At 37.3% G+C, this 16,720-nt stretch overlaps 1 protein-coding gene across 1 annotated transcript in view; it reads right to left on the reverse strand.

Annotated features, from left to right (window-relative positions):
- Positions 1–16,720, reverse strand: part of KIZ (kizuna centrosomal protein) — a 126,931-nt gene that overhangs the window by 73,598 nt on the left and 36,613 nt on the right. The window contains exons 5-6 of the mRNA XM_082750047.1: positions 7,842–8,487; positions 6,934–7,255 (exon numbers count right to left, since the gene is read on the reverse strand). Of these exons, the coding sequence (XP_082606173.1) occupies positions 6,934–7,255; positions 7,842–8,487 (968 nt within the window). The remainder of the gene's footprint in view (positions 1–6,933; positions 7,256–7,841; positions 8,488–16,720) is intronic.

Here is a 16,720-nt window from a genome sequence, read left to right on the forward strand (position 1 = left end):
TTCTTCAAGAGATCAAGAACAAAAAACCTACAGCTAACATTATACTTAATGGCAAAGAACCAGATGCTTTCCCCATAAGATCAGCAACATGGCAAGAATGTCTCCTCTCACTACTCCTGTTCAACACTGTACTAGAATTCCTAGCTAATGCAATAAGAAAGAAAATAAAAGGCATATTGATTGAGAAGAAAGAAATAAAACTGTTATTCACAGATGACATGTTTATGTATGTTGAAAATCCTAGAATCAACAACAAAAACTCCTGGAGCTAATAATAATTATAGGAACGTTGCAGAATATGAGGTTAATATATAAAAGTTAGCTGCTTTCTCAGCAAAGGAAACAAAACTAAAAGGCAACCTACAGGATGCGAGAAGATATTTGTGAATGTTTTATCAGATACAAGACTAGCATCTAAAATCTATAAAGAACTTATCAAACTCAACACCCAAAAAACAGAAAACCAGTCAAGAAATCAGCATTAGACATAAACAGACATTTCTTCAAAGAAGACATGCAAATAGCCAAGAGACACATGAAAAAATGCTCAGCATCACTTAATATTGGGGAAATACAAATCAAAACCACAATGAGATACCACCTTACACTGGTTAGAATGGCTAAAATTAACAACCAGGAAATAACAGATGCTGGTGAGGATGTGGAGAACCCTCTTACACTGTTGGTGGGAATGTAAACTGGTGCAGTCATTCTGGAAAACAGTATGGAGGTTTCTCAAAAAGTTAAAAATTGAGTTCCCTTACTATCCAGCAATTGCACCACTAGGAATTCATGCAAGGGATACAAACATAGTGATTCAAAGGGGCACCTGCACCCCAATGGTTATAGCAGCCATGTCCACAATAGTTAAACTATGGAAAGAGCCCAGATGTCCATAGACAGATGAATGGATAAAAAAGATGTCGTATACACACACACACATACACACACACATACACACACACACACACACAATGGACTATTACTCAGCCATCAAAAAGAATGAAATGTTGCCATTTGCAGTGATGTGGGTGGAACTAGAGGATATTATGTTAACTGAAATAAGTCAGTCAGAGAAAGACAAATATCATATGATTTCACTCATCTGTGAAATTTAAGAAACAAAATGAATACGGGGAAGGGCATGAAAAATAAAATAATATTAAAACAGAGAGGGAGACAAACCAAAAGAGATTCTTAACTATAGGAACAAGCTGAGGGCTACTGGAGGGGAGGTGGGTGGGGTGATGGGGTAACTGGGTGATGGACATTAAGAAGGGCACTTAAAGTAATGAGCACTGGGTGTTATATACAACTGTTGAATCACTGACTTTACCTCTGAAAATAATAACACAGTATATTTAAATTAAGTTGAATGTAAAATTTTTAAAGTCAACTGCTTTCTTATATAGCAGCAATGAACAACTGGATTTTGAAATTAAAAACACAATATATTTAAATTAGCACCAAAAAAGAAAAATACTTAAGAAAAAATATAACAGCATATATGTAGAAGAACTACCAGAAGAAAACTATAAAATTGATGAAAAAAACCAAAGATCAAATAAATGAAGAGATATTCCATGTTCAGGCATGGGAAGTCTCAACATTTTTAAGATATCAGTTTTTCTCAACTTGAATTCCTAAGTCTGTATATTTTATTTCTCTCTTTTTCTCCTCCCCCCTTTCTCTCTCCCTTCTTTCCATCTCTCCCTCCCTCCCTGCCCCCCTCTCCCTCTTTCCTTCCTTCCTTCCTTCCTTCCACTTACCTACCTTCCCTTCCTTCTTGTTTTAAAGTAGGCTCCACACCCAATGTGGGCCTGGAAATCACAAACCTGAGATCCAAAACTACATGCTCTATTGACTGAGCCAGCCAGGTGTCCCTTTGAATACCAACTCTGGGTTCAATACAATATCAATCAAAATCTTAGCAAAATCTTATTTTTCTGGATCTTGAAAAACTGATTCTAAAGTCTATATGGAAAGCAGAAGACCTAGAGGAGCCAATACAGTACTGAAGAAGAGCAAGGTCAGAGGACTGATACTAGATGACTTCAAGATTTACTACAAAACTACTATAATGAAGACAGTATAGTACTGGTAAACAGATCAGTGGAATAGAATAGAAAGTCCAGAAACAGATCTACACAAACTATTCATCTCTTCAATGGAAAAAGGATAGTCTTATGAACAGATGGTACTGGAACAAATAAGACAACCACAAGCAAAAAGACAAAATGAATCTGGAAACTGATCTTCTGCCATTCACAAAAATTAACCCAAAATGGATCACAGATCTAAATGTAAACTACTTCTAGAAGATAATATAAGAGAAAATCTAGGTGATCTTATACCTAAATATAGTACCATAAGCATAATGAGAGAGAGAGAGAGAGAGGGAGAGAGATTGAGCACATAAACGGGGCGAGTTGCAGAGGAAGAGAGAGAATCTCAAGCAGATTCTCCCCTGAGCACAGAGTCCACACAGGGCTGGATCTCATGACCCTGAGATCATGACCTGAGCCAAAACCAAAGGTAGATGCTTAACCAAATGAGACACCCAGGTGCCCCTAGGCTAGTGGAGTCTTTCACTCAGTCTCACCAAGCAGAAATCAAGGCATTGGCCAGGTCTGCAATCTTGTCTAACTCTGGGTCTCCTCCAAGCTCACTGGTTGTTGGCAAATGAACTTCCTGCGAACTGTTTCTTGCCTTCTGGCCTTCTTCGCAAATGGCAAGTTTGCTTTTTCAAGGCAAATAGGAGAGTATACCAGCAGCTTTGACTCTCTGACTTCATAAAGACCCGAGCTCTTGTAAAGGCTGATCTGCTTAGGTCAGGCCCACTCTGGATAATTCCTTTTTGATTAGCTCAAAAGCAACTGATTTGGCACTTTATCATATTTGCAAAATCCTTCATGTCTATCATATAATATAGACTAATTAGGGGAGGGAAATCCATCAGATGCACAGTCCCACCCACACTCAAGGCAAATGAATGATACAGAGTGCACCTAGGAGGCAGGACTCTTGGGAGCCACCTCAGAATTCTGCCTACCTCATTGTGGATGATTAGTTCTCTGATGAGACTAATCATGTCAGATTAATCTTCCTAAGTGAAGTTACACACCATACTATCCTTCAGCAGTTGTGCAAAAGGTAGAAAATGAACTCTGAATTCATTAACCTGATTCTAGGCCTGTTCCTGGCCACACCTCAGGCACCATTTTAAACCTTTTCTTCAAGGAGTCCTGTTCAGTGAGCCTCAGTCACACCCTAGGCTCTACCTTCCCTTGCCCTCTGTTCTCTCTCCATCCATGTGCCTTTCTGCACTCTTCCTCCATATCTAACTTGCCTCTTTCTACTGCCTTCTTACTCGAAGCCTTACTCAACAGCCTTCAAGATGCTGCATCAACACCTGTGCAAAACTTTTCCTGCCCTTTGAACTCACACTGAGCTTATCTCCCTTTGAATTTGTCCTAAAGTACTGTGGTGGCTTGCAAAAAATGACCGTAAACTGCCCTTTCTTGTGTGTCTCCCCAACTACACACACTTTTTAAAATGTGACTCTGCCACTTATTCCATCAAGAGGTCGTGACCTCCTCACTTTTTCATCTGTTGACTCTGGGCTGGGGTGACACTCTAAAAGCACTTGGGCCCTGGGGCTTGCTGTCTTGCTGTCTTGGGAACTATGCTACCACCACCAGGTGACAGGGTGAACTACTCTCCTGGATGAAGAGGGGCTCATGGCCAAATTATCCCTATGGCCCCAAATGACACTGGGCCAATCACCTGATACGTGAAAAGTAATAAATGTCTAGTGTTTTAAATCATGGAGCTTTGTACCAACGTTTGCAGCAAACTATTTACTCTTAAAGAATAGCAAGATTCTTTGGGACATTTTTTTTTTCTCAGTTTCATTTTAGTATGCTTTCTTCTGAGGAGGGTTAATTATAACCTGTGATGAAGGAATCCAGAATTCAATATCTAGAAGTAGCCGTGGGATTGGGTTATGAAGCTTCTCGAAAACACTTGGCTTTTAGGTAGTGGCAACCCAAGTGTCCATCAACAGATGAATGGATATATAAGATGTGGTATATCCATGTGCTGGAATATTACTTAGCCATAAAATAGAACGAAGTTCTGATATTTGCAACAATCTGTATGAACTTCAAAGACCTTATGCTAACTGAAATAAGCCAGACACAAAAGGTCAAATATTGTATAATTACCAACGGAACAGACAAATTCATAGACAGAAAGTAGATTAGAGGTTACCAGAGACTGGGAGGAGGAAAGAATGGAATCACTGCTTCCTGATTATGAAGTTTATATTTGGGGTAAAGAACAACTTTTGGAAATACTGGTGATGGTTGCACGATGGTGCTAACACTAAATCATATGCTTAAGGTGGTACTTTTTAAATGTTTTTTATATTATAGCACAATTTTTACAAATCAGTAATGTAATATAACCCAAACCCTTGAACTGTACACTTCAAATGGGTGGATTGTATGGTATGAGAACTGTATTTCAAAAGAGCCATTCAATTTTTTTCTGAACAAAACAAAAGCCAAGTAACACAAAAATAATCCTTGGCTTCATTTTTCCCCTCAGATGGAAACTATTCAGCATACTGTACTCCTCTTTTCACCTTTACTGCTAGGAAGCTAAAGACCAAGTTTTATGTCCAAACACAGCAATTCAGCTGGCACAGAGATGTACTAAAACATCATAACTATCATCATCAGAGGTAACGGTTTTCTGTTTATATCTTCCTATGTGTCTGCCTTTGTCCTACCTCCTCATCTTTGTTAACTAAAATTCATTCAAATGACTTTTCTCTAAGCCCCCAAAAGACCCTAAAGTAAACCAAGATAATGAACCTTTGAGGTCACAGTGTCAGCTCTATAAATATGATTATAACCCCAGATTAATAATTAACCCTTAGAGCAAATAAGAGTAGCTCAAGCTAAATAATAAGTAAGACAAAGTAGGGCCTCAAAAGCAGTAGGAATCTCAGGAGGTTAACCAGCATCATTTAAAACCACTTTCAACCTATTCATAGTGAGTACTTGCACCACAAAAAATCAATAGGCTCAAATCTGATAGCACAAATATCAACCAGTGCTGACTGACCTTTCATTCTGGGGGCATTCTTTTAAGGCAAATATTTAAAAATTCCCCAAGTGCCCATATTTCCCAATAAATTTTGGAAAACCATATCCCCAAATTCCAAGGAGCTTGGCTTTAAGGTCACAGGAAAAAGGCATTCATATAGGAGAAAGAGAGATAGAATGCTCTTAATTCCACACATATACTCAATGTTTTTGACATTGTTTATATATACACACATACTCAATGTTTTTCATCTCAGAAAAAGAATGAATCCTAAGTAAGTACACTGGCCCCCTGGTTAGCCTACCAAAGTACTAACTTGGCCAATGAGTTGCTATAAAAAGAAGCCTTTGAATACAAAACCCCAAATAGATTATTTTATCTCTAGTAATAAAGTTTCTGATGATGTATGATGTAATACCTGTACCTCTTTGATGGGAGAGAAGTATTATGACTAGACAAACCCATTTGGCTTGCCTTTGCAACAAACCAGGACAGGAAACTTGTCATTTCTTCCATCCATAGTGCAAGTACTTTGTACTTGGGGGTGCTCTTAGTAAGTATTTCTTGAATGCCAGCTTGGAGTCAATCAGACTATAATTAAACTTTTTCACATAAGTAGATTATGAGTGGTAAGAAGCAATATGCTGAAAAGGATAACAGTGTTCTAAAAGAGAATATATACCCTGATATGCAAGAATGCCTACTTAGTTTTTCACTGTTGCTGAGATGCTTGAAAAGAAAGAGTGACACCATTGCAGTATAAAAGAAAGTTCTGGAGGTAGCATGGAGGCTGGGGAGGTAGGCTGTATAGGTCTCCCTGAATGGCTCAAATGTCACTCCTATGTTCCTGGCCTTGGTTTCCCTGTTTTTAAAAGATGAGATCTACCTTAGGTTGTTTACTTAGGTTCCTTCTATCCTTACAAGAGATGTGATGCTACTTTTTATTGCAGAATTGGTTTTCTAACAGTTTCTATGCTTTCTATACAAGTCAGTAGTAAAAATCATAAATCAGCTTTTATGAGTTAGATATTATTTTTTAAAGATTTATTTAGAGAGAGAGAATGTGCATGCATGAATGGGGGAAGGAGCAGAGGGAAAGAATTTTTCAAGCAGACTCCCTACTGAGCACAGAGCCGAAGGCTAAGACAGCTTTATCCCATGACCCATGAGATCATGACCTGAACCGAAACCAAAAGTCAGACTCTCAACCGACTGAGCCATCCAGGTGCCCCTATAAGGTGAATATTTAAGTGCTCAGAATGTATAACATGGATGTTGTTCCTACTTAACATTAAAGATCCCAGTGTCCTCATTTTTACATTCAGAAAAGGAAAGCTGACTTAGAAATACTTGTAACAGAACTTGTAAACTCATATTTAACCATATGATACCATGGTAAGGAATTAAAGGATTAAGCAAATTAATCAGATACAAAGTTCTTAGCCTCTAAAGATGAACTCCTAGTAAGTTTAACTATTTGTCACCTGTGTTACCACAACTTGAAAAATGATTTCTTTTCTAAAAGGCTGTAAGCCAGGGTGTGGGAGGAATGACTTACAAATTAACTAGAGATTGTTTGGATATAATTATAAACTGCCAATCACCAGGATTCAATGATATTCAGACTTTTAAAGCTATTTCATTAAAAAAAAAAAAGAAAAGAAAAATCAGACCTTATCTAAAAGACTGTTTATGAGACTTAAGGAACTTATCTACCCATGGCTGAGGGTTCAATAATACATTCCCAGTGGAATAGTCTCTAAAAATGTCTATAATTAAAAACAGAACAGTAAAAAAAAAAAAAATTGAATGGCTTACTCTCTTGTTGGTGAGTTAGTGGAGGATTCCTTTTTTGAATCAGAAGAGCTTAGGGTTTGCAAAATACAATTATGTTTTTCGGTGGATAGGGCATCTCTTGCTTGCTCAGAGTGGATTAATTTTAAGGCCTCTATTCCATCTTCTCCTTCCATCTTGTCACTCGGATTTGGCTGTGGTTCTGGACTCTTGAAAATGAGATCATCTTCACTTACAGAGACTGTGAGGTCACTGCTGCTGCTGCTGCTCAAACTTTTCTCCTCCTGCTCTTCCTGCATTTTTCTGAAGGGTTTCTGTGACTCGGGGTCCCTGGGAGGAAGATGATCTGTAAGAGGGGATACGCATAGATTACCAATCACTAACTTCAGGGAGAAGCGAGGTAAACAAGTTCTGCCTCACAGGCAGAATTACTCAGCTTCATACACGTAGAAACAATCTACAACTAACTATAGTACATGAAAAGTCAATAAAAATATCACAGTGGGCTTTAAAGTCAGCAAATTAGCTTGCGAAAATATTTCCATGCCTATATTCAAGAATTCATTAGAATGGAATTTGTTGGCCAAGTCACTGGTTTGCTCTTTTTTTTTTTTTTTTTTTTTTTAAAGATTTTATTTATTTATTTGACAGAGAGATTACAAGTAGGCAGAGAGGCAGGCAGAGAGAGAGAGGAGGAAGCAGGCTCCCTGCTGAGCAGAGAGCCCGATGCGGGACTCGATCCCAGGACCCTGAGATCATGACCTGAGCCGAAGGCAGCAGCTTAACCCACTGAGCCACCCAGGTGCCCACTGGTTTGCTCTTTTGACAGAGAAAAAACTAAAGAGTATATGTTTTTCTTACACAAGAACGCTACCACCCCCAAAACTAAACACCAACAAAAATCAGCAAACAAGCTCAGCCTCTCACCCCACCTGAGAAACCTTCCCAAGCAGAATCCTTCTCTTGAGAACACTTATTTTCAAATGCACAGTATTCTGAGACTGATATCGGAGAGAATGGCGGTCTGGCTCTTTCTTCCTTGACTTCAATATGTTCCTGTGTCAGTATTTCTCCCTCTGATCCTGCTGATCTGCTGGAACTGTCACACTTTAAATCCGTGGTTCTGTTCTCTGGACTTAATCTTTCCCGTAACAGGGAATGGAGTTCAGCAGACTTTTTGCCTTCAGATAAACTACTCTCGCTGTGACGTGTGTTGCTTCCTATCTGCAAGCAATGAGTTTGTTCCTTCTCAGACAATGCGCTGGCTGTGACTGGCGTTTCTTCACCAGTCTGAAGAGATGTCTTTCCATCTATTTTGTCAGACTTATTTAAGCGCTGTGTGTCACTATTAGTTTGTACTACATAGCTGTCTGTCACATTACCGCTCTGGGCTGTCTGTCGGTGTGAATGTGGGTCAGGAATTGAAAAGTTCTTTGTGGGCTGGGGAGATTTCTGCTCCGTACTGAAACCTCCAATGCTTGAGACAGCTGACATTTGGCGGCCCATAAAGATTGTTGCTGGTTGATACAATCCTCTTGACATGGCTGTCCCCAAGTTAATTCCCGCCTGCCTTGCAACCTGCGACACCAAAAGAGATGTGAATTAAACATCCTGTGGATAAACAAATAGGTTGTTTAGATTATTCTCTTAAATGAAATGAGGAAAAGGATGTATGATCACTAAAATCAACACCGACCTTGTTTTATAAAACTCACAGCTTCCACAAAATGTCAGAAACACAATACAGTCCATATTAGTTAATTTTAATAACAATATTGGTTCACAAAACAAATATTGCCCAGCAACTGTGGAATCTGCATTTTTCAAAAATGGATGTACACATTGCACAACTAGGTGAAAGTAATTAATTCCACTGAATTGTACACTTGAACATGGTTAAAATGGTAAATTTTATGTTATATATATATTTTATCACAATTTTTAAAAAAGCTGAAGATTCTAACCACTTTTCACAGAGAAGCTTGGATTTAATAGAGCTAGATACTAGACAAAAAAAGAAGAAAGAGAGAAGGAAGGAGGGAGAGATACATACAAAGGACTATAGGAGGTTTCAAAACTCTATTTCTAGTATTATGCATAATATTAAGAAATGCTTCAAATAATCACATCAGGATTACATTAAAATATACTCCATCTGTGCAAAATAATCCTAATTGCCAGTCAAACTGCAAATAACAGCAGATTTTCCTGAACATCTTCAAGTAAATTTAAACACATGTAAAACAATTTAAATTTACTGTTATGTTATATGCAACTGATGAATTACTGATCTCTACATCTGAAACTAACTATATGTTAACTTATTGAATTTAAATAAAATAAAATGAAATAAGAATAAATTTACTGCCATGTCTATGGGGGGAGAATGAGCATTATCTCTTCCTTAAAAAGAGAGGGGGGTGGAAAAAAGGCGGGGGGTGTTGGGTGAAGCAACAGAAGCAATTGGTTCAGTGGCTTGATCAAGGACACACAGTGGGAAGTAAAACTGGAAGTAACAATAATGAAGCCTTGAGGAAGTTAAGTGCCTTTCTTCTAAAGGGGCCAAAGCATCTCTATGTACTGAATAACCTTCACAGAGCCCTACAGAACAGATGGGGAGATGTATTTGCATCACTCTTCTGTGGATGGAAAAATCTGAGGCTCAAATTTTAAGACAGAGAAAATGTTACATACACAACTGAAACAGAATCTTGGTTTGCTTCTCTTCAAATATTCTGTCCCTCCCTGAAACCATAAAACTTCTAGAAAATACAGGCAGTAATCTCTTTGCCATGAGCCTTAGCAAGAGTTTTCTAGGTATGTCTGCCTCCTCAGGCAAGGTAAACAAAAAGCAAAAGGGAACTGTTGGGACTATACCCACTTTTGCACAGTAAAGGAAATCATCAATAAAACACAAAGGCAACCTACTGAATGGGTGAAGATGATTTGTAAATGATATATTTGATAAAGGGGTTAATATCCAAAATATATAAAAAAAACTTCTACAACTCAACACCAAAAAACCACATAATCTGATTAAAAACGGGTAGAGGACCTAAGAGACATTTTTTTCCAAAGAAGACATACAGATGGCCAACAAATACATGAAAAGATGCTCAATATCACTAATAATCAGGGAAAATGCAAATCAAAACTACAATGAGCTAACACCTCATACCTGTCAGAGTAGCTAGAATCAAAAACCAAAAACCAATCAAAAACCTCACCAACACTTGTTGGTTTTCTCCACTTGATGTGTTGAAAAAGAAACCCTTGTGCACTGCTGGTAGAAATGTAAATTGGTGCAACCACTGTGGAAAATAGTATGTTAGTTCTTCAAAAAGTTAAAAATAGAAATTCCATATGCTCCAGTAATTCCACTACTGGGTATTTACCCAAAGAAAACAAAAACATAGCAACCCTATATTTATTTTACCATTATTTACAGTAGCCAAGATATAGAAGCAACCTAAGTGTCTATTGATAGATAAATGGATAAAGAGGATGTGGTGTGTGTGTGGATAAATGGATAAAGAAGATGTAGTATGTTTGTGTGTGTGTGTGTGTACATACACACTATGGAATATTACTTGGCCATAAAAAATTAGATTTTGCCATTTGCAACATCACTAATAGAACCTAGAGAGTAGGGGTGCCTGGGTGGCTCAGTGGTTTAGGCCGCTGCCTTAGGCTCAGGTCATGATCTCAGGGTGCTGGGATCGAGTCCCGCATCGGGCTCTCTGCTCAGCGGGGAGCCTGCTTCCCTCTGTCTCTCTCTGCCTGCCTCTCCATCTACTTGTGATTTCTCTCTGTCAAATAAATAAATAAATAAAATCTTTAAAAAAAAAAAAAGAACCTAGAGAGTATAATGCTAAGTGAAATAAATCAGAGAAAGACAAATACCATATGATTTAACTCATATGTGGAATATAAAAAACAAATGCACAAACAAGTAAATTTTTTAAAAAGCAGAAACAGATTTTTAAATATAGAGTATAAACTGATGGTTGCCAGAAGGAAGGGGATGGAGGGATGGGTAAAATGGGTGAAGGGCAGTGGGAAGTACAGGTTTCCAGTTACGGAATGGATAGTCATATGGATGAAAGGTTCGGCAATATACTCAATTATGTTGTAATAGCATTGTATGGTGAAAGACAGTAGCTGTACTTGGGGATTTGAGTATAGCGTAATATATGGGGCTGTTAAATCACTATGTTGTACAACTGAAAATGTAACTAATGCAACATTGTGTGTCAACTATACTTAAATTAAAAAATGGGAAAAAAAGAGAAATAAATAGCACTAATAAGGGTAACTACACTGGTAAACATAAAAGGTAGCATAAATGTATTTTTGTAACTCTTTTTTTCTCCTATATGATTTAAAAGACAACTGCATCAAGCAATAATTATAAATATATGTGGATGAGCAGCATATAAGATATAAAGACATAGTTTGTACTACAATTACACCACAAAAGGAGTGGGAAAAGAATGGAGTATACAGGAGCCAAGTTTTGGCAAGCTGTTAAAGTTAAGTTGGAATTAGTCTGAACTAGATTATTATAAGCCATTAATTACAACACCAGGAAATCCACAGTAACAGAAATGACAGGGAATTAAAAGAGCACACTAGAAAATATATGTTTAATGCAAAAGAAAGCCATATGGAAGATTAAAGGAACAAAAAAATATGTATAGAAAACAAAGTACAAAGTGGCAGAATCAAATCTTACCATTTTATTATTATTTTTTACGATTTATTTATTTATTTGAGAGAGGGAGAGAGGGTAAGTGGGGGAGGGGCTGAAGGAGAGGGAGAGAGAGAGAATCTTAAGAAGATGCTCCACTGAGCATACAGCCCAGTGTGAGGCTCAATCTCAGGACCCTGAGATCATGATCTGAGCCAAAATCAAGAGTTGGATTCTTGGGGGGTGGGGCGATGGGTGAGCCTGGTGGTGGGTATTAAGGAGAGCATGTATTGCATGGAGCACTGGGTGTGGTGCATAAACAATGAATCTTGGAACACTGAAAAAATAAAATAAAATTAAAATAAATAAATAAATAAATAAAATGAATATATAAATAAAAAAAAAGAAAGAGTTGGATGCTTAAACAACTGACCCACCAGGTGCCCCTAAATCCCACCTTTTTAGTAATCACATTAAATTTAAATGGATTAAACGCTACAATTAAAGTCAGAGACCGGCAGAGTAGATTTTTAAAAAGCCATGACCAAACTATATATTATCTAAAGTGACTCATTTTAGATTCAAAGACACACACAGGTTGAAAGAACAGGAAAGGAAAATGATATATGAACAGAGCCTCATGAAAAAATATACTATGTATTTAGTAACCAAAAGAAAGCTGAAGTAGTTATACTAATATCAGACAAAATAGGCAGATGATCTAGACAATTAAATAGAAGATCAACAGGGAAATAGAAGATTTGAACAATTATACACCAATTAGACCTAATGGACGTATACAGAAACCTCCACCTACCACCAGCAGAATCCATATTCTCATGTGCACATTGAACTTTCTATTGGATAGACCCATATTTTAGATAATAAATCAAGTCTTAATACATTTAAAGGAATTTAAAGTATGTTCTCCAATAACAATAGAATAAAATTAGAAGTCAGTAAAAGAGGGAAATCTGGCAAATTCACAAATGCATGGAAATTACAAAACACACTCCTAAATAACTAATGGGTCAAAGAAGAAATTATGAGGCAAATAAGAAAAGAGTTTGAGTTAAATGAAAAGGAAAATACAATATACTAAGACCTACAGGAAGCAGCATTTAGAGGAAAATTCATAACTGTACAAGCCTATATTAAAAAAGAAGAAAGAACTCTAAGCAGTATCCTAGCTTTTCATATTAAGAAATTAAACAAATAAGGGGCTCCTGGGTGGCTCAATCAGTTGAGCATCCAACTCTTGATTTTGGCTCAAAGGTCGTGGGATTGAGTGCCATGTTAGGTTCTGTACTCAGCACAGTCTGCTTGATATCCTCTCTTCCCCTCTCCCTCTGCTCCCTCCCATGCTCATGTGTACATGTGGGTGTGCACAACACTCTCTCTCTAATAGATAAAATATTTCAAAAAAAGAAATTAAAAAAAGAAAAGCCAATTAAATCCAAAGCAAGCAGAAAGAAGGAAATAATAAAGATCAGCAGAGAAGTAAACAAATTAGACACGAGAAAAGCAATAGTGATACTCAACAAAACCAAAAGTTGATTCTTTGAAAAAATCAGAAGATTGACATACCTCTAGCTAGACTAAGGGAAAAAAAAGAATTTAGTTATCAAAATCAGAAATTAAAGTGAGTACCTTGTTACCAACTTTATAGATATAAAGAGGATTTTAAGGGACTACTATGAGTAATGATATGCCAACAAATTAGACAACCTAGATGAGTTGGACAAATTCTTTTTTTTTTTTTTTTAAGATTTTGTCTATTTATTTGACAGAGATCACAAGCAGGCAGAGGGGGTAAGGGAAGCAAGCTCCCTGCTGAGCAGAGAGCCTGATGCAGGGCTTGATCCCACAACCCTGAGATCATGACCTTAGCCAAAGGCAGAGGCTTAACCCACCGAGCCACCCAGACACCCCTGGACAAATTCTTAGAAAGACACACACTACTAAAACTGACTCAAGAAGAAAGAAAAAATCTGAATAGATGTGTAGCAAGAAATTGAACTAGCAGTTAAAAAAAATTTCTCACAAAGAAAAGTCCAGGACCAGAAGGCTTCATTGGTTAATCCTACCAGAGGTTTAAAGAGTTAACACCAGTCCTTCACAAACTCTTCTAAAAACAGGAAAGGAAGAAATACTCCTCAACTCATTCTATGAGGCCAGTCCCTAACACCAAAACCAGATAAAGATGTCCCAAAAAAGGAAAACTACAAACCAATATTTCTTATGAATACAGATGTTAAAATTCTTTCTTTTTTAAAGATTCTATTTATTTATTAGAGAGAGATCACAAGTAGGCAGACAGGCAGGCAGAGACAGAAAGTGGAAGAAGCAGGTTCACTGCTGAGCAGAGAGCCCGATGCGGGGCTTAATCCCAGGACCCTGAGATCACGACCTGAGCTGAAGGCAGAGGCTTTAACCCACTGAGCCACCCAGGTTCCCCTAGACGTTAAAATTCTCAACAAAATACTAAGTAACTGAATTCAGCAACACATAAAGGAATTATACACATGACTGTGTAGGATTTACGCCAGGAATAAAAGTTTGTTCAACATATGAAAATCAAGTAATATAACATGCTATCTTACTAAAGGGAAAAAAAACCCAAAGTTTATGTCCATAGACAAAGAAAAAGCATTTGACAAAATCCAATACATGTTCATGACAAAAAGCACTATACAAACTAGGAATAAAAGGGAACTCCCTCAACATGATAAAGTGCATCTACGGGAAACATATAGTTAACATCATAGTTAATGGTGAAAGACTAAAAGACTTCTCCCTAAGATCAGGATTAACACAAGCATGTCTGTGTTCACCATTTCTATTAAACAAGATATACAGATTCTAGGCAGAATAGTATTGGCAAGAAAAAGAAATGGAAGGCATGTAGATTTCAAAGGAAGAAGTAAAACTATCTCTCTTGGCTGATAACACGATCTCATATAAAGAAAAACCTAAAGAATCACAAGAAACAATTAGAGGTAATAAGTTCAGCAAAGTTGCAGGATACAAGATCAACATACAAATAGAAATCTATTTCTATATATTAGCAATTAACTATTTGAAACTGAAATCAGAAAACAATTCTAGGGGCACCTGGGTGGCTCAGTGGGTTAAAGCCTCTGCCGGATCAGGTCATGATCCCAGGGTCCTGGGATCGAGTCCCACATCGTGTTCTCTGCTCAGCGGGGAGCCTGCTTCCTCCTATCTCTCTCTCTGCCTGCCTCTCTGCCTACGTGTGATCTCTGTCTGTCAAATAAATAAATAAAATCTTAAAAAAAAAAAAAGAAAAAGAAAACAATTCTATATATAATAATATAAAAAAGCATAAAAAAGAACACATTTATTTATTTTGGTTTTTTTTTAGATTTTAAAGATTTTATTTATTTGACAGAGGGACAGAGCAAGAGAGGGAACATAAACAGGGGGAGTGGGAGAGGGAGAAGCAGGCCTCCCATTGAGAAGGGAGCCCGAAGTGGGGCTTGAACCCAGGATCCTGAGATCATGAACGTGAGTCGAAGGCAGACGCTTAATGATTGAACCACCCAGGCAACCCAGAATAAATTTAAAAGTAAGTGCAACACTTGTACACTGAAAACTATAGAACACTGATGAAAGAAATTAAAGAAGGCTTAAATAAATGGAAAGACATTCTGTCTTCAAGGAACATAAGAGTTATGTAGTAAAGACGACCAATTTTATTCCCAAATTGATCTATATATTCAATGCAATCTTTATCAAAATCCCAACTGGCAGTTTTACAGAAATTGGCCAGCTAACACTAAAATTCATATGGAAATAAAAGGAGCCCAGAATAAGCAAAACAATTTTCCAAAAAAAAAAAAAAAAAGCAAACTTGGAGATGTAATATTTCCCACTTCAAACCTTACTACAAAACTAGGGTAATTGTAGACTCTACTGGCATACAGATATATTATATAAATATACGGAACAGAATTCAGAGCCCAGAAATATCCATACCTCTACAGTCTACTGACTTTTTTAAAGGCATTTTTAAAGAGTAGTTTTAAAAATTCAAGGCTAGAAGGGGCTGGAATTGATTATTTTCCTTTCTTCACATAAAAGGCTAGATAGACTAGCCTTCTGAGGTATTTCCCTTGCCTCAGCTCACTTAGGCTCTGGTCAGTTTCTCCTGAAGGCAGATCTTGTTAAGAACAGAACTCTCTCACATATTTAAAAATGGTTACTTTTCCCCTGCCCATCCCTGAATTACAGGGGGATTTTTCTCTGATATTCACTGTGCAGACCTGTTAATGCTCCCTGGAGTTAAAACACAGAAGTGGGGAAAGAAGGACTATGACTTGATTTCCCTGGAATTTTTATCTCATCTTGTCTATGCTGAGCCTCTGGCAATTTGTCAATTACAGTTCATTTCTCCAACCTGGCCCTGGTTATTGTAGTGGTTTCGGCTCTGCTCTAATAAACTGTGATTCTCTGTATTCCTTGCTGGTCTCTCCAAATTTAGAGGCAGCGGATTGCTCTGTAACCTCATTTCTCTGAGAAATCTAAGAAGAGTTGCTGATTATGTGGTTTGTTCAGCTTTTTACTTGTTAGGGTGGTGTGGTGACTTCCAAATTTCTTATACGTTGGACCGGAAACAAGACTACATTGAATATTATCCTATTCTATAAACATACCATAATTTATTTAACAAGTCTTGTTTTGATGGACCTTGGTTTGTTTCCAACCATCTACCATTCTAAACCAAGCTACAGTGATTATCATTGAGCGTATGCCTCTAGACAAACATGGGAGTACATTAACAAGACAGCTTTCTGAAATTGAAATTGTTGCGTCAAAGCTGACTTAAAGGATATTGCCATTTCACCATCCAAAGAGGCCATCATGCCATTATTAAGAATGTTTCACATGGGTTGGTTAAACAGCAAAATTATAGTAATCAACATCCTAATTCAGTGATACAAATATTTGTCTTCTATTCCTTTCGTAATTGAGAAGCTGATATAAGAAGAAAGACAAATTTTAAAACAGGTGAAAATCATCTATTACCATTGTCTTAATCTAACAACTACTATCATTTTTCATGTGCTCAAAAAACGTTTTCAAATACATGACTTCAAG

This window comes from Mustela nivalis, assembly GCF_964662115.1.
Source record: "Mustela nivalis genome assembly, contig: HAP1_SCAFFOLD_609, whole genome shotgun sequence".
Lineage (NCBI taxonomy): Eukaryota > Metazoa > Chordata > Mammalia > Carnivora > Mustelidae > Mustela > Mustela nivalis.